Raw genomic sequence first — 25,617 nt, 5'->3', positions numbered from 1 at the left:
AATCTGTCAAATATTTAACCTCAGTGTACGGTCACCTTTAAGACCCATTTATACGATGCTTGTAGCTTACTTGACAGTGAGCAGCTACTGAGCTGGTGAACTCGCTTGACAATCGGTTGACTCGCCTTGTCTGTTCACACAGCGTGAGTTGCTGGCATGTAATTAGATACCATGAATGCAAGATGATTTTTCAAATGTCCATCAAATAATCAGAATCAGCAATCAGGTCCGAATTTGACAGATAATTAAACCGAAATCAACTTCTCTATTGGCGGTTTTCGTCTCAGGTTTTCAGTTGCATTTATTATTACACAATTTTATCGCAAAATACACATTTTATATTATAGTGCTAAGTTTAGTGGAAATATAAAAAATATATATAGAAAAATAGTTAAACGAGGGTCAGGGCCACATGCTTTAAGTAGTCAAATAACAAGAAGTATGAAATTTTCATTCAAATTTCAACAGTTCAAAACTGCCTTCGAACAAACTAATCTTGTAGAGAAATCAAAAATGCTTTTTTGACGTAGGACTACGTCTAACCGGAAGATATAGGGGGTGAAATGGAAATCTAGGCACTGAACAAGTAGGAAAAAATGCAAGATTTGGAACGCTTATAGCTCGATCATTTCTCAATAGATCGCAAAGGTTTTTGCATCAATTGATAGGAAATATATCTACGCATCTATCATAACGAATAACATTTAATTTTTCTTGAGATAAATAATTGAATAATTGTGAAATATCAAGCATTGTCCAAATGCACTATGTGCCCATTTTTGATTGGTCCATTTTGTGCTCCTCAAATCGAACCGACCAAAACGGGCAACCAGAGCAGCAGCGAAATAGAATGAAGCACGATTGGAAAGGAAAAAGAAAAAAAATGAGGGAAACATTGGTCGCAGTCTCACACATGCGTAATTCTCGAGCCAGCCAGTCAGCTTAAAAATCCCCGCTCCGCTGCCGTAACGATCATTCTTTATGTGGACACCGACTGGACAACATCGTTGCTGGACGGGCTGGACGGCGAGGGATCGAGTGCCTTTCTCAAGCCAAGAGGGCGGAGGTGGTAGCGCTGGAGTAGAATAGAGTAGAGTTTTCAAAGGGCCTTTCTCAAGGCTAGAGACGAATGAACTGCAAAAGTTTAAAGTCTCTATAATTCAAGACCTTCCTTCCTTCCGTATCGATCATTCTCATTCAAACCGTACACCACATCGGTTCGCATCACAACACATCAACAAACCAACCCAAGCAGCCATGTCTGGACATGGTAAAGGAGGAAAAGTGAAGGGAAAGGCAAAATCCCGATCGAACCGTGTTGATCTGGAGTTCCCCGCAAGGGTAGCTAGGCCGAGCGCGTTGGCACCAGTGCACCAGTCCACCTAGCCGGCGTTATATAGTTTCGGCCGCCGAAGTAATCGAGTTAGCTGCTCGCTGCTCGCGACGATAAGAAAACCCGCATTCGGAACAGAACACATTCGGTTCGGTGGACATCAAGACAACAGGCAGTTGCAGTGAGTGGCGAGTGGCAAACGCAATCGCAAAACGGCATCAGGTAGCAGAAGAAAAAAGTTTGTTCTTTATACAAACTGCTTTGGTGGCAAATCCAGAACAAGGCGGCATCGAGGGCGTTCGAAATGGTTTTTTTCAAAACCACGAGTACTAAGTTTTCCAAATTGGAACCATTCCATAAAACAAGGCGCTTTTCAGGGCCATTAAACCTTCCAAAAAAGAATGTAGGAAATACAGTTCAATGCTTTCTAAAACATTATCCAAAATAATAATAAAACACAAATTGATTTTTTCATAATTTGTTTGCCAGGATCTGATGAGTATGTGAATTTGGCAGTTGTTCTGAGCTTATTGATAGTTGGGGGCTTTCCTGATTATAAAATTTTCACCAATTCTTAAATTGTTTCCAGATTGAAAGTACAGTAATTTACAATTAGTTCGACATTTAGCTAATTGGACGGACATGTAATGCGATTTATTTAGTTGGACATTTTTGTAAACATAGAGATCCAAATTATGACCCCACATTGAAAGTCGACACTGTACCACTGTCATCGCAAATGTTCAATTACAGGTTAAAATTACCTCCAATCCGATACTGAGTGGTGGTAATGCGACGTGCCATTGAATGTAATTTACTGTAAAATATGTCACAAGCTGGATGGGAAGAAATTTTCCAACTGTGAAAGCTGTGGCGAGTGGCAAATGCAATCGCTAAACAGAAAGGTTTGGCCGAACAAGATGGGGATATCGAGTGATAACAAAACAATAAACTCTTTAGATTGAAGATAACTTTGTGATCCTGAAAAGGACCCTTTTTAGCCTGCATGTGAATCCAACGAGCGAACAAATCGTAATGAATGTATTTTTTTGCCATCGCTCCCTTTTAACGCTCATTCGTTCGTCTCGTTGGACTCGCCCCTCTGGCTGAGTCTGCCGATTTGTCTCTATCCTGTGAGTGTGTACCGCTAGAGTATAACGCGTGTTTTGACCCCAAAAAAATATCTTATTTTCTTTCAAACCGTAAACCCGTGTGGTTGTACGGCATCGGCATCGTGGACGTAACAAAGGAGGACAAGTTAAGGGAAAGGCAAAGTCCCACTCGAACCGTGCAGGTGTGCAGTTTCCTGTTGGTCGCATTCACTGATTGCTCCGCAAGGGTAACTAGGCCGAACGGATTGGTGCCGGAGCACCAGTATACCTAACAGCGATTATAGAGTTTCGGCCGTCGGAGTGCTCGAGTTGGCTTGCAAAGCTGCTCACGACAATCAGAAAACCCGCATCAAGAACATAGCAGCTTCAGTTCGGCGCTCATCAAGGCAACAATTAGTTTCAGTGAGTGGCAAAGTGTTTCTCCGGCACGTTGCATTAAATGTTATTTACTGAACAACATGTCACAAGCTGGATGGGAAGAAATTTTCCAACTGTGAAAGCTGTGGCGAGTGGCAAACGCAATAGCTAAACAGGAAGGTTTAACCGAACAAGATGGGAATATCGAGTGATAACAAAAACACAACACCAAAGGTTCTTTTCAGAACCATCAACATATTCATAAAGAGTAAACAGTAAATTAATCCATTTTTCAGGTAGATAGGTAGGTATTCACGTAGGAGAAGAAAATAAAACAATATATTTAAAATATATATTTAACAAAAGCTGTCCCCTTTGTATAGTCCTACGTCACTCCGGTTATGTCCCCGACATTACCCACCTGTCTTTTATATTTTTTATATTCCTCACAATCACGGATGCCGCCTTTTAATATAAATATTATATCTTCGATTAGGGATGCCAGGTATCTTTCTCAAATATCCCCGCTCGGCATATGGAGACATCGTCTGATGTCTACACTCATGGATGGCTTATGTTCGTTTTGAAGAAAACTATCTCAAAAAGAAAGCATGCTACGTCATCGTGCAAAACAAAATAGCAACGATTTTGTTTAGAAACTATCTGTTTTTTCCAATAATTTTCAAGTCTGTTAATATCTTCGCATATTTTTCAATATTTTTCAAAATGAAGACAATTCTCTACATTTGGCATCCCTGATGCGAACGCTACATGATGTTTTTGACATTCTGTGGGATGCGAGTGCGAATAAAATCAAAAAACTTCGAAGTAGCTCGCACGCCGGATAACACATGACACTAACTGGCACGATGCGTTCCCACGGTATGAGCAAGGCGCTTATATCAATGTAGAACAGGTGAAACAACATCATCACTTCAGTAAGAAGGGGATTACGGTTTGTGGAGCGGGGGTTGTTTGTTTTGTTATTGCTAGGATACGCCATTTTTGCATTTTCACATGCGAGAGTAGTGGAAAAGAGAATGAAATTCTACAAAATCATCCCTTCTTTTTCACATAAATTCGCGAAAGCCGAACATAGTAGGCATCGTTCGAATAAGCGTCGTAGCAGTTTCTAGAGAGCAGCCGACAGCGTTCTGATGCTGTTTGTAAACAATACCGACAGCAATTCCAATATGGCTGAACCTGTATTTCATATGATTGTTTCACCTATATATAGAGGTGCCTTGGGTATGAGTAGCTTTACTGCAGTAACTGACTAGGCCGACTCGTATGTTTACTCGCAGCGTACAAAACCGGCTTTATTTTTAATGCTAGCCAAATTCTCATATCTGATAAAATTTGTAAAAAAAATCGCAAGAGTCATTACCGATTAAACTTCATTTCAACTGCTTATGAATTTTCGTAATGTTATATGTCAAAACTAAAATTTAAACAAATTAATGAAATGGCTAATCAAAAATGCATACGTGAAAATTGTATCTTTTTTTCTTATAAGAATCAAGGTCACCATACTTAGACATGCAGTGTTTTTGTAACGAATCATCCATGTTCAATCAGAACAGATACCGTAAATTATAGAGACACAAGCACCGTTTTTTAACACTTCATAAGCTCTAAAAAAATCCAACGCTTTTTGCTTTTATTTGATTTTTTGCTTGTTGCGCAACGTTCACCAAGCTCCGTTTACAACCATTGCGATGGCGATGGTATTTGTACCATCGCAGGCGAAATGAAGTTCCAATTTTTTTAACAAAAAAAAATTCGTAACTTTATCCCACTGAATTACTCTTCAAAAACAGAACTGTCTTTTTCACCAGCTAAACCAAAGATGCTGTGTCCAAATATTATCGACCTGAAGCTTCAACAGCAGCAGCATGTTTTTTGCCTCTAAAATTAAATCCACTTTTTTGTCATTTTTTTCACATTTTTTAAAGTATAAAAAGTTGGTCGCCATTTTGTATAGGCAAAATTTATACATAGAATAGGTATTTTTGCGTTAAAATTTCCAAATCATACTTGTTTATAAGTGAATTTCATCTATCAATCACGAAAATCTAATCAATCTCAACAAATTGCATGAAAAATAACAAACAAAAAGTGCCTCCGCAAAACAAGAATGCAGCTTTCTCACCCATTTGCTCACCAGAATTGTCCTCGGGATGCTGTTCGGGAGTTTCATCAGCAGGGTTGCATGTATCCAGCAGCAGGGTAGGGACCCAGTTGACCGCGTTAAAATCCAGAGGCTGAGCCGGTCGACCCCCGACAAAGTGCCGGCTGCAGATCAGCGCAAAATTATAGTTAATATCATTGCCACGGCCCGCGGCCTCAATCCAGCGCTCTCGACGTTCTTCGTTTTTCTGCGGGAAGCGATGGAAGGATAGTTTGTTGCTTTTACCGCGCGTACCGCAGCTACGGATGCAACAGTACATCGTGGGTAAAATTTTTGATGAGTGATTATTCTTTTTCCGCCGGAATATTAGCCCGAGAAATGCAAAAGGAAAACTTTCAGCTGGACACTGGACACTGAGCAGATAAACAAAGTTGTATCACCAATGAACTCGCAACCCAACACGCACACACACTCGCCCATTAATGTTTTGACAGACTTCGGAGAGTGGAAGGCAAAATGGGCAATTTGTTCCATTTTCGGAATAGGGTAAATTTAACAATTGTGAATTGTGCGTTTTAGAATGAACGAATTTTTCTAGTGCGAAATGTTTAGGCTAAAAAAGCTTGTTTTAGTATAAATAGAACTTCGGAAGGGCAGAGGCTACTGTCAAAGCAATACGAATTCTTATTTTTTGCAGCAAAAGCATGGGAAGTTCTATGTTTTTCGCTTCTTTGCTAGTGATCCCGCGCATCGTTCTGATTGGTTGATGGGAAAAATACGCAGAAAATCGCGCAAACTTTTCTTCATTGTGAAGATTTGAAAAACAAGCTTAAATTGGGTGGTGGCTAATCAAGTAATTTTTTTACTATCGTATTATCTGTTTGAATCGATTCCATTTTACAAGGTCATAGTGACTAATCAAACAATCGAACAACAACTGCAGGAAGAGATTTTTAATTCTATGACTCGCAGACCCGGCGAACTTCATCCCGCCCATAATTGATTTTTTGTGACTGATTTTCACAGTTACTTTTCGTCCCGAAATTGTTTTCTTAATGTACACCCCTATCGAAAATAAATCACCCAATTCTCAAATCAATTAGTTATTGGAACCTATGAATTTATTCTCGAATTCGATTGAATTCATTACTTTTTATTTACTTTGCAAATAAACATGTAAACGTGAGTCTGGAAGTCCATAATTCCTCACGTATGTCATTGCGACTTAGGCACATAGGCGTTACGCTATCCCGAATTTACGTAGTATCGTGAAAGCCGATCGCAGATGAATACCAGTTCTGCAAGAACCACCAGACACTTTCATTCAAGCCAACCATGGCCGCACTTCCGGTACCTCGACTGGCATTGTATGCACGTTCATCTACCTAGGCCTGGACTCTATTTAGGTCCGTTTTAAATTGCCCTCTTCACGTCCCTTATGATTCGAGCTGTGCACCTAGAAGATGCCTACAGTTTATCGCCAACTTCCTACATCGCCCGCGTACGAAAATTCATTGACCTACGGCTGAAATTCTCAGTGACAGTTGAACGAATTTCCAAGAAGCGGGACAAATTCTGCGAGAGCGAATAACTGGTGGCAACCGGATTTTCCATTGTTGAAACCAAAAATAATTGGTGAACACTTAAAAACGGTCCGTAATCGGTTGTTCGACGAAGCTTCCGTACCCTTTTACCTTTATTGCCACCAACGATTTTATTTTTTTCTCTTCTTTAACAATAAATTATCGCTTCTAATCTTATGTGGTACAGTAAACATTCGCTAACTGGGCGAAAAGGGAAGACCAGTTATCGACATACGCGTTTTAACTGGTCCGGCATGTAAAACGTCAAATAAAATCAAGGGAAACTTGAATGAATTGTTTGATTCGATCATTCGTTTGAGTGATCATGAAACCGTGTTAAGCGTGTTAACAACTCCCAATTTAGAGCAGCAAGAGCAAATTTCCCGAAAAATCATTGAAAAACAAACAATTTGTTGAAGTTTTCATTACATATAAAGTGTTTAGGAACTGTGCAGTCTGATCATGAGTTTTATTAGTTGTTTTTGTTGAAAATAACATCAAAAATTCAAATATAAAAAAACCTGCGCTAGACGGGCAGGTGGCAGCTATATTGCCACCAACATTTTGTGCTAGCCGTGAAGTGACAACAATATTGCCACCAATTTTTCCAATGTTTTCGATTGCCTTCGTGTCGACATTGCGAATGCATCACTTGATTCTACAAATCATCTGTTTGCAATTTGTGGCTATCCAATTATTTGTGTACGCAAAGGAGCTAAACATTAGAGCGGAGCGAAGAAACGACACTGAGACAGATTTGTCGGGTTGCATTTTTTGGTACAACTGGGATCAAATGGGTATTCAGGAACGATTACGTTTTTTTCTGCACATCTACATGATGTTTTCGTTGAAACGGGATCAAAACTTTCTCCAAAAATTCCATTGATAGCCAAACCAGAGGGCATGGCTTAGAAAGAGGCAGTAGAACTATATATGAAATAGTGGGCCTGATCACGAACGTCACTTCACGGTGAAAACGAAATGAAGTGCATGTAACCTTACATACATATCATTCCGTGATCAGGCCCAGTTTCGATCATTTCCGGGAATGTGCGTCTTCGAAAGAGGGAAGCACCTTTCGTCGTGCAAAACAAACCATTTTCCGGAAAAAGTTTTATCAACGGAACAGAAGAACTTTTTGTGGCGTCCCGTTGGCTCAGTGAATCCTTGTTGTAGAAGGCACAAGAAAAAAAATAAAGTCCTTTTGCGTCCATGAATTTGGCTGATCTTCCACTACCTTGCTTGCGAGTAGTTGTTGGGGATCTGAGGATATGCTAAACAGTAGAAGTCGCTGACTAACTTAACTCTGAGCAGACTGAAGATTTGATACCGAATCATTTACTGATTATGGCATCAAAGAAGCCTCCGGGGAATGTATTGTCAAAAGCGGAATTCACGTGTAGAAGACTTTTTTTCTATTAATCAAATTGTAATCAATTATATTACTCTTGTTACAAGCCTCAACCTTAAACATTCAAAACTAACTTGCCGGTAATAGAATGGATTAGAATTTTGAATGTTACCAACATTCAGTAGGTAATTGAGGCCAAAGTCAGAAAAGGGAACGGCTAGCATAGAAGAGGTCATTGAAATGTAAGCACTGATACGGGGTTCTGAATTTCAGTTCAACCTTAATTATAATACAAATTCAGATTGAAGCATATACAAACAAAAGTATCGCTACAAAAACAGTGATTCGTGATTTCTATTGCTGTCATAACAGTTGCAATTAGTTTCCATTACACGCACTGCCTTTTCCACTTGATTTAACAGCAACTACGCTGCCATCCGGATTTATTTCAGTTGAAACACACTGCGCTCATAGACAGTTATATATTTGTTATATCACCACATTCCACATTTCTTGAAAAAAAAACAAACATTATATGAACCAATTATCGGTAACGCATATAATCATGACAATGTACGCGGGTAATGCGTAAATACAAAAGGACTCTCCACCAGACGTCTGGAAGCAGTCCATGTGGATTTTAAGTTGCGAACGAAATCGCAGTGCGTGACATCTTTCATAAACTATCGACCCGCCGAAATGATTTTACTGTCGGATTTCGAATTGAGCATTAAGGAATTCTGTTGACTGCTCGCTGGTTGAACGGATTAGCTATCGGACTCGTATTGAATAACCTACCTTGTTTCGAAGACCCTTCTCCAGCACTCCATGCAGAAGAGCCAACGTTGTTTCTAGCCAACCTCTTCCTGTCTCGGTAATTTCTTGCTCTTTCGGCATTAGTTTTAGGCTGTTTCTTTGGGGGGTTTTCCGCCTTAATTGCAGCTTTCAGTTCCGCTTGGCGCTTACGGTATCGGCGCACATATTGTCTGGCCATATGTTTTGACATACTAACGCGCGAAAGAAAATACTGGACTCTCACTTGATCCGCACTCAGCGGTGATTCATCAAACGTAAAACCAAGCAACAAATGCAGCAAAACTCGATTTCTGCCGGAATTTCAATACTAATCTAATACTTATTGATGGGGAATTACTTTTAAGTGGAATAAGTACGGCAGCACATTAGATTTTCACCAATATACACGATGAAATGCTGTATTTCGTTAACTTCTGCAAATAGCGCACTTTTGCAAACAGCATTGCTCGTTGTCAAGCAGATCTGAATTTGCTCCCCAAATCTGATATGAAAATGTATGGTGAGAAGACTTTCAAATCGGTGACGTCACAGATTTTGTTTATGTGTCACTTTCCTTATAATAGTCCAGTATATAGGAAAAGTATTGTTATTAAAAGTAAAATTAATCGGATGAAATAAACGAACTAGTCTTTTCCCTTAGATTGATACAAGGGTTCAAAATAATATGAGACCAACTGACATTTTAGCAGAAATTGAAAATTCAGTATTATTGAGGTGTTCTAAACTTAATTACAATTAAATTTTACTTCTCGTCGAATTTCATTAAAACAGCTAAAAATACAAATTACACAAACTACAGCATTTATTTTAGCATTAATAGCATTTCATTCAAGTACATTCAAAAGGCAAAAAAAAATCAATATCAATGCATACGACTTTAATGAACATTCTTCGGCTGTTTTTCTTATATTCCAAAGTTTTTCCGTATTCAATTTCTTTTCAGAAAGAAAAAACGATTCAAATCGCGGCAATTAGATATAACTATTCAACCGACAAAGAATTTCAATATTTCGAATAAACATTTCCTGCATGTTCGATACTTTCGTCTCCCAGCTGCTTGTAGCAAGAATTTAATGTCACAATGTAATGTAAAAATTCTGCAGACGGATAATCTTTCTTGGGTAATTTCTGGCTCGACCGAAAACAAAAATGAACAAAGTCCAAGTCACAAAATCGTTTGTTCCATTGATCGGAAAAACATGTAACAAATCATAGGAAAGTTGCAATTTTTTTTTATTTTTTTTTATACTGAATGCCTTAAATTGAGACGAAAAGTTCTCCTTTTGCGTTCAAATTTTAGAAGAATGAAGTGTTCAGCACCCTAATTATGAAAAAAAACAGGAAGTGGGTTATATCTATGGTATAACCGCAAGGGTGACGTAGAACTATCGTTGATTTAGAGATCATTTGTTTGAAGTTGAATCTGAATTCATTCTGAATGAATGAATATTTGGAGAACTTCGAAAACGAGAGCGTTACGTTGGAGCCACAAGGTTTTATGCATCCAATATTGGATACGGAAATATCCTACTGATGGGGAAGAATAATCTTCAGAAGCTATCCTGATTGCGGGCGCATACAATATTGGATACGGAAATATCCTACTGATGGGGAAGAATAATCTTCTGAAGCTATCCTGTTAATTGCGATTGATTGAAAAACCACAAAACCAAATGTATTTGGTCACAGTGTTACATGGATACAAAACATTCAATTAAACTCTTTCACATGAATATATTTTGAAAATTCCCAAAGGAACTGGCAGATTATTTTCAGTAACGATTAGATATTTCCACATTTTCCTCGATACTGGAAACCCACCAGTGGTTAATGCCAACTCGATAACCACCTGTTAATAGCACTTGATTGAAACATATTTGGTCACAGTTAGAGATGTGCCATCCGCTCATGAGCTGTTCCGAAGAATCGACTCTTTGAAGTGAGTTGACGCGGAACAGCTCGCAAAAAAAATCAAACAGCTCTTCAGCTCACTTTGATGATGATGAAGGAGAGAAAAGAGCTGTAGAATTGAAGAGAGTGTGTGAGCTGTAATATTCAAATGAACTGACCGTCTCTCGCTCTCCGTGTTATGATATCAGTTCAGTTTCATTTGTTCCTTGTCTTTTCAACTGTTATATTCGGGTTGACGGAATTGGGCTTTGTTTTAGGGGGCGCCAAAAATAATAATTGACTTTCAGGCAGAATGAGCACGTTTTTAAAATTCAAATTATGAATGAAAATTAAAGTCTGTGTATTAAATTAGTCTAAAACACTTTGTTTGTAGGCGGTGAAAAAATCTCAAAAAATTCTTCTTGAAGACAATTTTATATTATAATGAAAAGTCTCAGTAAAAATATCGGAAATGTATAGACAAAAATTCATTTAAATTTTAACATTTTAAACTGGCTTCGTCTTCTAATCTGATAAAGATTACACTATCGAGTTTGGGACCCAAATTGAAAGTCGCCACCAGATGTCGACTCTGACAACTGAGCTGATCTGAGCTGTTCATCATGATGAGCTGGATTGCACACCTCTAGTCACAGTGTAACATGGATAGAAAACATTCAATTAAACTCTTTCACATGAATATATTTTGAAAATTCCCAGAGGAACTGGCAGATTATTTTCCAGCAATGATTAGATCTTTCCGGAACTTTCCCGATGCTGAGTGGCATCCTAACGGAAAGAGTTCTGCGCGTGTATGTGTCGATCCTTCGCCGTCCACCTCCTCCAGCACGTTAGGCAACGATGTTGTTTTGTCGATGTCCTCACGAAAAATGAATGTGTCTCACCACCAGAATATCGCTTAAGTATGCTTTTTGTGTGTGATTGAATCGAGAGAAGGTGTGGTTTACGATGGCAATTTGGAAGGCAAACTAGAGGGGAATGAACTCTCTGAGCTCGGAACTTTCGGCGACTGAGCAATAATCGATTGCGGGCGCATACAATATTGGATACGGAAATATCCTACTGATGGAGAAGATAAATCTTCTGAAGCTATCCTGTTAATTGCGATTGATTGAAAAACCACAAAACCAAATGTATTTGGTCACAGTGTTACATGGATAGAAAACATTCAATTAAACTCTTTCACATGAATATATTTTGAAAATTCCCAAAGGAACTGGCAGATTATTTTCAGTAACGATTAGATATTTCCACATTTTCCTCGATACTGGAAGCCCACCAGTGGTTAATGCCAACTCGATAACCACCTGTTAATAGCACTTGATTGAAACATATTTGGTCACAGTGTAACATGGATAGAAAACATTCAATTAAACTCTTTCACATGAATATATTTTGAAAATTCCCAGAGGAACTGGCAGATTATTTTCCAGCAATGATTAGATCTTTCCGGAACTTTCCCGATGCTGAATGGCATCCTAACGGAAAGAGTTCTGCGCGTGTATGTGTCGATCCTTCGCCGTCCACCTCCTCCAGCACGTTAGGCAACGATGTTGTCTTGTCGATGTCCTCACGAAAAATGAATGTGTCTCACCACCAGAATATCGCTTAAGTATGCTTTTTGTGTGTGATTGAATCGAGAGAAGGTGTGGTTTACGATGGCAATTTGGAAGGCAAACTAGAGGGGAATGAACTCTCTGAGCTCGGAACTTTCGGCGACTGAGCAATAATCGATTGCGGGCGCATACAATATTGGATACGGAAATATCCTACTGATGGGGAAGAATAATCTTCTGAAGCTATCCTGTTAATTGCGATTGTTTGAAAAACCACAAAACCAAATGTATTTGGTCACAGTGTTACATGGATAGAAAACATTCAATTAAACTCTTTCACATGAATATATTTTGAAAATTCCCAAAGGAACTGGCAGATTATTTTCAGTAACGATTAGTTATTTCCACATTTTCCTCGATACTGGAAGCCCACCAGTGGTTAATGCCAACTCGATAACCACCTGTTAATAGCACTTGATTGAAACATATTTGGTCACAGTGTAACATGGATAGAAAACATTCAATTAAACTCTTTCACATGAATATATTTTGAAAATTCCCAAAGGAACTGGCAGATTATTTTCAGTAACGATTAGATATTTCCACATTTTCCTCGATACTGGAAGCCCACCAGTGGTTAATGCCAACTCGATAACCACCTGTTAATAGCACTTGATTGAAACATATTTGGTCACAGTGTTACATGGATAGAAAACATTCAATTAAACTCTTTCACATGAATATATTTTGAAAATTCCCAAAGGAACTGGCAGATTATTTTCAGTAACGATTAGATATTTCCACATTTTCCTCGATACTGGAAGCCCACCAGTGGTTAATGCCAACTCGATAACCACCTGTTAATAGCCGCGCGTGTATGTGTGTGTAGCGATGTCTTCCCAGGGAACCGTTTGTGGCATCACTCTCCTCCTGATAGATTCCCTTCTGGCCTAGGGTGCACAAACAGGCTCTTGGTGACACCGTTCATCCGCGCTTTCATGATAAATAAAGAGCTTCACCGCAACAGCGACAACATGCTCCAATCGCTGTTCAATTAGAACTGAGTGGATTTCCGAGCGCCGCTCGCTTATATACCGATTGGTGATTTCAATAGCCTGTTTTGAAAGCAATTTTAAGACTATTGAAACAAGTTTTTGGATCAAAAAGTAACAAGTATATAACGCGTAGACATTTTATCTTTCGAATGAAGTGTTTATCATACCATTTCGTTCAGTTGTTTAGGAGCTATTAACGCTCAAAATCTCGGTCTCCGGCGTAACGCTTTCGTTTTCGAAACTTTGATTTTACACCCCGGTATAGAAATGAAAGACGTAGTCCTACGTCAAAAGTATTTAGATATGCAGACAACAGATAAACTCCCATTAAGCTCCTCTACATTTCAAGAATAATAGAATACTAATTCGGATAAAACAAGAAATCAGAGAAAAAATTGAACATTTTAGTTCGTGACATGCTCTGTTTTTTTTCAATGATGAATGTAATGCGAAAAATATTTTTTATCAAATATGTAATTAGTTTCCAGTTTCTATTATATTTATGCGCAATTATTGAAGTTTATAGTTTCGTAACAATTTCTTGAAGTCGTAAGTGGCACTGAATTTAAAAATGAATTCGATTACATTATGCCTTACTGAATTGATAGGTTCTAGGAACATCTACAATTACACATTTGTTGGATAGGAGAAAAATTGGAGGTTAAACTAGATGTAAGTAATCATTGTAATTAACGGTAGTTAAATTTCGGCTGAATAAATGCTTTCAGCTTTTAGCATTTTCCATCTCGAACAAAGGTGGATTCGCTCAGTAGAGATCCGAAATTTACTCTTCCAACAATCATATTTGAACGAACGAAAGCGATTTTTTCAATGAGTGGATCATTTGGCAAACACTGGAAGGCAGTTTTAAATTGCTAAAATCTGAACAATTTTTTTTTCTTGGCGTTATTTATCCACTTGAAGCACGTCTTTCTTACCCTAACTTAACCTATTTTCTATACACTTTCTGATATTCCCACTAAAACTAATCATTATAATGTCAAATTATTTTCAGATAAAATTTTTGTGAGATTATTTTACCACAAGAAGAAAACAAAGTTTTCCATTCACATTGAATGCTAATTTGATACGGGGAAGTTAATATTTATTCATAATTTCTATTTGAAAAATGTTCGTTCTACCTAAAAAACCATCATTATCTCCGACGCTTGTTTAACTCGTAAAAAGAAGTTCAATGACGTGTCGATCATTTCGTTTTCATCGTGAAGTGTATACGGGAATAAGGCCCATAGTCTCTTGATACATAAAATGAACCATAAATTTAACTCATGTATTTCAACACATCATACTCGTGCTATCAATTCTACGTTTTCAATTTTTCTTTGCTCTCTCCACATTTCATTATTTTTTTGCATGCCAATATAAGAAATATTAAAATTGTTTAACATATGCGACATTCGGCTGAATAATTAATACAAAAAAAGGTACAACTCAGAAAATACATGATACGAAGCACACATGTTTCTCTCATGGGAAAATAATCTTCTGAAATTTTATAATATTTGGCAACCTTCATATCTCGCTTCCCTGTTATCTAGCACTTGATCAACGAAAATGTAGAAAGAAGAGTAAGAAGCCAGTTGTCACGTCTTGTCTTAGTTTGCAACCATCTTGTGAGCTTAAGGCTGATTTAGACGATGCCAGTCAGCGCTCTAGTTGAAGTATCCAGTGAATAGAGAACAGACACTCTGTTCAAGTTAGACGCCAATTACTTGTTCGATACTGGTAAAAGTAACATGAACAGAGTGTCTGTTCTCTGTTCACTGGATACTTCAACTAGAGCGCTGACTGGCATCGTCTAAATCAGCCTTTAGCTTTATTCGCTTCGTCAGTTCTGTTTTCATACACCACAATGTTGGTGGACGGGTACCAACATAGTGGCCAAAAGTCCGCACCTTGTACCATAGATTCACCTTGGGTACAGGCACAAGCAATTCGCGTTGACGCATTGAGCTTCATTTCACGATTTCGGGGAGCGTCAAAGATAGTAATTCATTTTCAGATGGAATGAACATGTTTTGACGTAAAACAACGTCTTTGATTCTAGATAGGGGCATTTTACGCAGAACCGTTTTTACGATGTATGTTATAATATACTCCATTAGACGGAAAATTAATCCAGCAATTCTTTCACCAGGGACATCAACAATGGAAATAGTAAAACAAGTGAGCAATTTAACGAATAAAAAAGGAATGTTATGCGAGCGAATGCAAAGGTATATCATGTATTAAGCTGTCAAAAAAGTCCTGCAGTATTTCCGCGAGGTGTCGTTGTAAGCGCGTAGTTCTAGTTGTATTCATTGTATCGAGTCATACTATAGCTTGTTGGAAAGGTACTTTTGCGCGCTATAATATAGTCCTTGACAGTGTTTTGTTTGGTTAAGTCGTTCGTGAGTTATAGTGTCGCAAATATGGAGCAAAATAAAGAGAAAATCCGACATATTTTACAGTACTACTATGACAAAGGCAAAATGCATCTCAAGCTGCCAATAAAATTTGTGCAGTTTATGGACCCGATACAGTTTCCATTTCCACCGCGCAACGATGGTTTCAACGTTTTCGTTCTGGTGTAGAGGTCGTCGAAGATGCGCCACGCTCCGGAAGGCCTGTCGTCGAAAATTGCGACAAAATCGCTGAATTAGCCGAGAAAGACCGGCATAGTAGCAGCCGTAGCATCGGCCAAGAGCCGTTATTAACCATTTGAAGAAGCTTGGATTCACAAAGAAGCTCGATGTATGGATGCCACACACGTTGACGCAAAAAAACATCATTGACCGTATCGACGCATGTGAATCGCTGCTGATTCGCAACAAAATCGACCCTTTTCTGAAGCGGATGGTGACTGGCGATGAAAAATGGGTCACTTACGACAACGTGAAGCGCAAACGGTCGTGGTCGAAGCCCGCTGAAGCGGCTCAAACGGTGGCCAAGCCCTCATTAACGGCCAGGAAGGTTCTGCTGTGTGTTTGGTGGGATTGTCAAGGAATAATCTATTGGCCTATGGCCAAACGCTCAATTCGGACCTGTACTGCCAACAACTGGACCGCTTGAAGGTAGCACTCATGAAGAAGAGGCCATCTTTGATAAACAGAGGCCGCATTGTCTTCCATCAGGACAACGCCAGGCCACACACTTCTTTGATGACGCGCCAGAAGCTCCGGGAGCTCGGATGGGAGGTTCTTTTGCATCCGCCGTATAGTCCGGACCTTGCACCAAGTGACTACCGCCTGTTTTTGTCCATGGCGAACGAGCTAGGTAGTCAGAAGTTAGCCACAAAAGAGGCCTGTGAAAATTGGCTATCCGAGTTTTTTGCCAATAAGGAAACGAGCTTATACAACAGGGGTATTATGAAGTTGGCATCTCGTTGGGAATAAGTCATCGAACAAAACGGCGCATATTTGACTTAAAACAGATGATTGTAACTAATTTTATGAACAAATGAAAATTTAAAAAAATACCGCAGGACTTTTTTAACAGCCTAATATTATGAATTCTTTCTTTCAGCTTGGTTCCAGTGAATGTTGCATGTAACATAAAATTGTGTGAAATAATTCTTTCTATTGGACATTCAGTCAATCTGTGGAAATAAGGGTAGATGGTGGAATGGGTTAGTAAGATGACCGCAATTCCATAGAAATTCATTGGGCCTTATTCCCGAATACACTTCACGGTGGAAACGCAAATGTATCCGCGACAACAACGGTACAGTGTCGACATCTGGAAACGAAATTAGTTTTCTATTAAAACTTGTCATTATAATTTAAAATTATCTCCAGACACAATTTTTGTAAGAGATTATGTTACCACTTGAAAAAAACAATGTTTTCCCTTCACTTTGATGATACGGAGATGATAATTTTCATTCATAATTTGTATTTGAAAGGTGTTCATTCTGCCTGAAAACCCATTATTATCTTTGACGTTTCACTAACTCGTGAACGTAGTTCAATGACGTGCACTTCATTCCGTTTCCACCGTGTAGTGTGTACGGGGATGAAACCCATAGTCTGCAAACGAACATTGTTTCAACGAAAAAGCTACTACTCCCAATGACGAATTTTTCAGGTGTGAAATTGGTTCTTACGAAATGTTTTCGCTAAAGTCATTCACATTGAATTACGAAATCATACGAATCTGTCAAACTATCCTCCTTACAACGAAAACAAGTTGTATGAGATTGGTGGAACAAATTCATATTACTCACAAATGTGAGTTTAAGTATATCTCGAACTCCATACAACTCAATATTAGAAAATTCAGTAAAGTATAAATAGAAATTCGGAAAATTATTAACAATCCTGCAGCAAGTTTGAATATAGCTTCCATCGATGTGAAGATGAGCAAAATTTTCATATCTTGTTGCACCCATCTTGATTGACTTGTTCCAACTATTTGATGTGGGCATAGGCAACTGTCAGTGTACCGTGAATTCGTAATTTTTCGCAGCAAAAGCTTGGAAAGTTCTATCTTTTTTTGCTCTTTCGCAAGTGATCCCTCGCTTCGTTTTGATTGGTTGGCGAAAAAAGTTCTCAAATATTTGCGTAAATTTGTCTTCATTGTGAAGAATTGAAAAACTAGCTTTATCCATTAAAAATTAAGCAGTTTTATGATTTCATGTGTATTTTGCCTCAAAATATCGCGAAATCGTAAGTATTTTCAACATTTCTTGTTTTTTCTTTATATTTAATGTAAATATGACGATATTTTTTTCGTTTATCGATCCACATATACTTCGTATGTTATTCCGTTCTATTATGTGTCACACTGCTATTCATTAATCATTTTCAGTTAGACAGTTGAACAGTTGAGCTTCTGACAGGAAAGCTAGAAAGATCATTTTGTTTTTTGTGCGTTGCAACCCGTTTGACGAATATGAGTTCATATAACAAACCATTTGGATATTCAAAAGAGTCAAAATAGCAGATTTCTGAACAATGAAAAAAAAATTACATAAAAAACAATTGTTCCAAACAATCACAGTCCTACGTCAAACTTACGTCCGTGCCTCCAGGCTTGGGCCCTTCTACTTCCTAAAATCAACATCTCCGTATCAAATTAGTATTCTGTTTGAATGAAAAACACTTTTTTTGCAGGTGGTGAAAAAATCTCATAAGAAAATTGTGTTTGAAGACAATTTTATATTACAATGAAGTTGTATTAAAAATATCGGAAATGTAGTCAGTAATGCATGTATCAAGTAATAAAAAAACGTGATGTAGAAATCTTCGTTCAAATATTAACATTTTAAATCGCTTCAGTAAGGCTAGGCGCAAATTGAGAAGCGTTTAGCGCTCGTAAGCGAACGCGAGACTACCAACACGACTCATACGTGCCACAAACGTAGCGTGGTGGAGCGCATATTGAGTCGCAGTTTGGTGTAAATAACATGCCACTCGCATACAATGACTGATTAACACAGAGTTGCGCGATATATTTATTTACTAACACAATCACCCGACCAGTACAGCCATACAGTGGTATACCAACACAACTACCACAACCGGCATGACCAGCACGAGAAACTGTGGTTCAGCCACAGCGTCGCGCGAGTCGTGTCTCACGAGCGCTCCAGCATCTCGCGTCATCTGGCCAATTTGCGCCGTTCTATCTGTTTTTTTTTTATCCAGTTCATTTATTTGTAAGGCTCAATCGCATAAGCTTTGCGGAGCCGCTAATTCAAGGTTTGTTTATACAAAGTTTCAACTAATTTCTATGTTTAATAGGATTCGACCGAATACTCGCGGTTTACTCGAGGTTAAAAGGGCACCATTTGTGTGGGACGGGTCAGGTTGGGGATATGGATATGAGGTATCGTTGTCTCAACCGAGGGTTGCCGCACGCACTGTAGCATTGTGCATAATGACCAGGGATAGCATCTGGTGTTCGACTAGCTGTCGAGGGTGGGCGACGTTGAGATGGGGGGACAAGACAAACAAACTAATAACGAAAAAGAAAAACACAAAAGCATTAAATACTTATACTAGACCGTTTCACAAACATATAGATCAACTGCATATAGCAGATGTCGCGAGTTCCCAACACGTCTCTAACAGGAACATAGGGTTGTCTTCCTTGGACTTCAAGGGCATTCAAAAGGTACTCTCTGGCTGCGTAATTATCCGTACATTGCCAAACTGCGTGATCGATGTCATCGTAACCGTTTCCACACCGACAGACGTTGCTTTGAACAAGATTTATTCTGTGGAGATGCACATCTAGCGAGTAGTGGTTGGACATAAATCTACTCATTACACGAATGAAGTCACGACTTAAGTCCAAACCTTTGAACCACGCTCTCGAAGAAACCTTTGGAATAATTGAATATAACCACCGCCCAAGACTTCCAGTGTCCCAATCGGTTTGTCAACTCAAGAGGGAACTCTGACGCAGTAATTGGAAAAATTCATCGTATGAAATCTGTCTATCAAACAATTCGCCTTCCTGGGCACCCACCTTTGCGAGAGTGTCCGCCTTCTCATTGCCAGGAATTGAGCAATGAGAGGGGACCCAAACAAAGGTTAACTTATAAGATCTTTCGATCAGTGCACTCATCTGCTGTCTCACTTTTGTGAGGAAATAAGATGGGTGCCTACTAGTTTTCATCGACTGGAGAGCCTCAAGCGAACTGAGACTATCCGAGAAAATGAAGTAATGGTCTGCAGGCTTGTTGGAGATCATCCCCAATGCGAAGTCGATTGCTGCCAGCTCAGCAACATAAACGGAACAAGGTTCCTGCAGGTTACGGAAGGCGCTTGAATTTTCATTGAAAACACCGAAGCCAGTGGATCCATTGAGGCGAGACCCATCAGTGAAGTATCTTTTCATGCAATTGATTTTTTGGTACTTTCGGTTAAAAATACGGGGAATGAAAGTTGGTCGAAGCTGATCTGAAATCCCAAGTATTGCTTGTTTCATCGACAGATCGTATTCAATTGAGGAACTGCTGATGGTGAAGTGAGCACGGTCTGGAGTAAACGATGGAAGACAAATATCTGATGAAATATAGTGATGATAAATTCTCATAAACCGAGATTGTATATTTAGATGAAGCATTTTATCAAAGTTTTCAATCACAAGTGTGTTCGTGATACCGCATTTCACCAGTATTCTGAGAGAAAGTTCCCAGAATCGGTTCTGTAGAGGAGTTACTCCTGCTAGAACCTCAAGACTCATGTTATGCGTTGAGTGCATACAGCCGAGAGCTATACGCAGACAATGATATTGAATTCGTTCCAATTTTAGAAGGTGACTTTTAGCTGCTGAGAGAAAGCAGAAAGAGCCATACTCCAGAATAGATAGAATAGTTGTTTTATAAAGCGTTATGAGATCTCCCGGTTGAGCTCCCCACCACGTGCCGCAAATCGAGCGGAGAAAGTTGACTCTTTTTTGACATTTTTTCTATCTGTTTTCATTAGCCACAAAAACAGGCGCTATATCGCGCCAAGTTACTCACGCTATATGCGTCTCAATTTGCGGCTTGCCTAACGGCATCGTGCCTTTAAATATTCTACTATCGAGTTTGCGACCCAAATTGTGGCCCCAAATTGAAAGTCGCCATCAGACACTGTACCACTGTCATCGCGAATGACAATAGCAAAAACAATGAAAACAATTCCATCGTATTTGCAGCAATGACGAAATTGAATTGTTCGATATAAAAATTTCTCCATCACGGGGTCTGGGTATAACATTGGAACATAATACAATCCAACATTGATGTTAGATTGGATGTATTTTAATGGAAGATCACGTATCTCAAGTTACAGGATTGTGTCCGAGATACGACCACATGATCGACGTAGGATCACGATGTTAGGATATTCATTGCATACTGAGTTTGAATATCTTTGAAACAAACAATTGGAATCGTGTCAAATTACTTACCTTCCAACTTCTTCCTCTCTCGGTAACATTTCATTCTTTCAGCACTAGTTTTTGGTGGTTTCTTTGGGGGTCCTCCGTTAATTGCTTTCAGCTCTGCTTTTCGCTTACGGTATAGGCGCTGATATACCCTGGCCATATGTTTTGACATATTTACTCGTGGAAATATGCTGTGACTTCAAGAAAAATCAAACAACGAGCGTAGTGGCAACTGATTTCTGTAGTGAGTTTAAGTAAACTGATCTCTCTGTAGAAATTACGCCTGGGTAATGGAATATACGTGCGCGGCAACACAATAGGTTTCAGTAATGCACACTAATAAACTCTATCAGAAGCGGAGTTTCTTTGAATTTCAGCAGGTAATGCACCTTTGCAGATAGCCCTTCTTCCTATCAGCCAATTCTGGAGAACACTTGCAAATGATTAATATCGAGGCAGAATAGTGAGTGAAGCATATTTTTATTGGAATTGGAATTTATAATGAAATTGTATATGATTCTCATATGGAAACAAAAAGGAAATGTTGGAAATACTCACGATTTGATAATGCTTTAAGGTGAAGGTGGAACGAAGTTATTGTGGTAGTATAGGTAAAATCAAGACGGGTTTATGGTATTTGGTAAGGCCGTTTCGTCACTAAGTTGGTTAGAGGAGCGGTATATGAAAACAGTGCGGAAGAAAGCAGAAGGGGAATTATTTGCTTGAAGCATGACAGAGACAGGCTGATCACGAACGAGCATGGGCATAAGCGTATTATGTTCTGTTTACAAACAAAACACAGTAAAATTTCAAGATGGCTGCAGAGTGGTTTTAGCATATTGGCCCTCCTTAGGGCATCCGCACCAATGCGTTACTATTGAAGGTTTCTAGTCTCGAGTTTTAGCCGTTGCCAATTTATTAAATCGTCGATTTGCGCACCCGTCGTTGCTATCGCGGTTGCTATAGTATCACTTCTTTTTCGCACCGCAGGTTGCTAAATACGATTGCTATTACTAGAAGAAATGACAAGTGTCAGTTGATTCTCTTTTCGTCGCGTTTATTTTTTGGTAGAAAAATGTAATGTATATACACTTGCGAAATAATACTTCAGAGCAAAATCACGAAAAACGGACATAAGACGAATGAAACCCACAACAGATGTTTGACCCTAAGGGCATCCGCACCAATGCGTTGTTAGACATTTTGACAACCCTCACCATAACGCAGCAACCCCACTGGTGGTTGCGGTTCAGGTGTGGGAAATAGTGAGTTAACAAATTTGGCAACGCGATAGCAACCGAGCCAAGTGTTGCTATTTTCAACAAACGTCAAACATCTGTTGTGGGTTTCATTCGTCTTGTTTTCGTTTTTTTGTGATTTTGCTCTGAAATATTATTTCGGAAGTGTATAAGTGTATTTATCTACCAAAAAAAATGAACGCGACGAAAAGAGAATTAACTGACACTCGTCATTTCTTCTAGTAATAGCAATCGCATTTAGCAACCTGCGGTGCGAAAAAGAAGTGATACTATAGCAACCGCGACTTCACTGTGTGGCGCTTCACTGGCACGCGCCTTATGGGCACCTTACACGATCAACCGGATTGACAATAAGTGTCTTCAATATCGTGACAGCTAGGCTTTCAACATCTGATCTAACCTCAATCAATATTTTTCCACCTTACACGGTCAATATCGCCCTCAACCCGAGACAACGAAAACATCCGCGATGGCTAGTGGCGACATTCGAGTTTGGGATCCAAACTATTCTCTATCAGATTAGAAGGCTAAAAGGCAATTTTCAATTGGTAAAATTTGAATGAAAATATCTACTTGGTATTATTCAATTAGTTGAAGCGCGTAGTCCTAACCTTAACTTAACCTACTTCCTCTGAATTTTCAGATATTCCTACTAAACAGTATTATTATAATATAACGTCAATTTCAGACACAATTTTTGTATGGGATTTTTTCATCACTTGCAGAAAAAAAGTGATTTGCATTCACATAGAATACTAATTTGATTCGTAAAAGTTAATTTTCATTCATAATTTACACTTTAGAATTCGGTTTTTCTTCTCAAAAATACATCATAATACTCGTTTCACAAATACAGACTGTTCCTTTCAGTTTCAGAGATGCCAGATTATTTTAGTTTGCGAAAATATATGCTATGTTATTTTATCTGCAAGCAAATGTTTTTATTCCATAAATGAGACTATGACAGTAGAACCCCGATTATCCGCGAGCGGGTGATCCGCCCTGCGGATTATTAGTGACTGCGAGTTCCATAGTAAATCAATAGGCCTTTCTGGAATTTGTTAGTGAGTGGTAGGCCCATGCTCTTTTGTTGTGGTCATGGCTTTTACATTATTTAGCCACTGGTGTACACGACCTTATAGATGGATAGTTGATTGATTTCTGTATTGATAGAACATAGTTTTTATGTTGAAACATCTCTTTTCGTGTTTGCATCTTTTTATCCTTTAATGGGTCATCCGCGATTTTCTTTAATCGCGGTGAGTTTGCCCTACTATTCCGCGGATAATCGGGATTCTACTGTAGCTTGAATTAAAACATGATGTTTTTTCGTCTGTGATTTTCCCAGATCTTCTCATTCTCCAAATTTTATAGCGGTGTTCGAAGAAACACACAACCTGCTCACTAGCGCAAAGAATGACCGAGTTCAACGTTAAAAAATTCCTAAAACGTTGTTAAGTTTCATCCACTCTCTCACCATCACATTGTCAGTTTACTTTGAAGTTTTGATTTGTATCGTGAAAAGTACCGTATTTTGCTATTCAAAGTATCGGTTTTCCAAACCAAAAGCTTCCATTTATGATTCCTACAATTTCAGTAGTTTATAAATTTTAATTGCAATCGCAAAAAAGACTAACAAAAATTAAATGTGCGCTTGCATATCTGGCAACTCAGTCTGGAAGTCCGTGAGGTAAAACGTCAACATCATGCATTCATATGAAATGTTACGATATTGATGCTCGAAAATCAGAAAATCCGGATTTCTGCGTCGTCGGCCATGTTCAGCTGTCATTATGCTCCCAAATGTCATCATATTGTCAATAAAGTTGACCGTGTAAGGTCCGCTTTAGAATACATTTGAAAAAAAAAATAACAATTCAGTACTGAAGTAAAATGTATGAACGATGTGTTCCGATGAACAATTGTAAATTGCAATTCAATTTCAATTGAATCTTGAAAAACATAGAACTCTTAAATTATTCAGTGCAATATTTTTATATACATACCTGTCGATGGCAAATATTCGGTATGAACAAGTTCTTCCGCACAGTAACTCGATGTTGATAAATCCTTAATATTATCCTTCATTAATCGCATTTTTTTCGCATGTTCACGTTGGAGAGCTACAACCCTTCTCTTCGTTGGTCGAGGCATTTTGATTGAATGTAATACTTTTCCGTTCACTATTTTTGACAGCAGAGGCAGCCGAGGCAGTGTTCCAAGTTTGCAAAACAATTTTCTCAACCGATGTTAAAGTTGCTAAAACTTACATTATTGACCCATAAAACGTAAAAAATAATAATTGTATTGATATCAACATAATTTAATTTTATTGATTTTCATCATTGTCGAAAAAATAATGATGCTTTCACCAATACAAACAAAACCATTGCGGAAAATTGAAAATTTAACTTTCAGAGCACTAGCTCGAGTTTTCAGACGTTATTCATTATACATTGCGACGGCAGATGAAAATATATTTTAATATCTTTTGAGTAATCGATCAGAGTTTGGTTGATATTACTTGATGGTGCGAATACGATCATTTTCTACACTCTGTTTCGCAAAGTTATTGATTTTTCTGCATATCGGGCGAGGAGTGAGGTAGGCAGGTAAGAGAAGTGAGCGCCATTATGGCAGCCATTTACGACTCCATTCCACCTTCACCTTAAGCTGAAACACTTTAAAAATCTCGAAACTTTAGCCAAAAAACAAACAGCATCATTCTCTCAGTCTTTCGAAACAATAGCTTTTTCGGTGAAATTTCGCTCGATTGTGGAATTTGTCCACGTCGCACAGTACCACACTATGAGGTTCGAAAAAATCGTTATATATTCAGATACTTCACTTCACTTTTTAGTTTTTAAGAGGCTTCAGGTATATTCAGATAGCATTTCAATTAAATTGTTTTTAATTGAACAACTTTTTGAGAACAGTGTTTTCACATCGAAGCAGTACCTAGCTAAATGTAAACATGGGAATCAATTCCCGTATCCAAGATGAATATGGTACAAGGTGTAGTCGTTTGGTCACTCAGTTGGCAAGGGGAGGCGGTATATGAAAATAGTATGGCGGAAAACAGAAGAGCTTTATTACTTGAAGCAAGAGAGAAAGAGAGAGAGGCTATCAATAACGTATGAAATTCTGTGTTTTTCTCTGAATTTTTTCAGTGATATTCAGCTGCTACTTGCACTTTATTTGAAGATAAACGTTTTGCATATAGAAGAAGACGAAACGTTTGCAACGTAATCTGTCTATTGAATCGAGTTCAC

General features: G+C 38.6%; 1 protein-coding gene across 15 annotated transcripts in view; it reads right to left on the bottom strand.

Annotated features, from left to right (window-relative positions):
- The window catches only part of LOC129767410 (zinc finger protein 12-like), a 40,044-nt gene extending 14,722 nt beyond the window's left edge, over nt 1–25,322 (bottom strand). Inside the window, exons 1-2 of one of the 15 annotated variants that reach the window (XM_055768278.1) lie at nt 24,870–25,322; nt 24,352–24,610 (exon numbers count right to left, since the gene is read on the bottom strand). In XM_055768278.1, coding sequence (XP_055624253.1) covers nt 24,352–24,499 — 148 coding nt within the window. In that variant the 5' untranslated portion in view covers nt 24,500–24,610; nt 24,870–25,322. Of the gene's footprint in view, nt 1–4,954; nt 5,401–8,665; nt 8,916–21,110; nt 21,510–24,351 lie in introns of those variants that run through there. The other 14 variants (XM_055768279.1, XM_055768280.1, XM_055768286.1 and 11 more) reach the window with 14 other exon arrangements.
- Nucleotides 25,323–25,617: the final 295 nt, after the last annotated feature.

This window comes from Toxorhynchites rutilus, chromosome 2 (assembly GCF_029784135.1).
Source record: "Toxorhynchites rutilus septentrionalis strain SRP chromosome 2, ASM2978413v1, whole genome shotgun sequence".
In the NCBI taxonomy this organism is placed as follows: Eukaryota; Metazoa; Arthropoda; class Insecta; order Diptera; family Culicidae; genus Toxorhynchites; species Toxorhynchites rutilus.
This window is presented reverse-complemented; position numbering and strand designations above follow the sequence as displayed.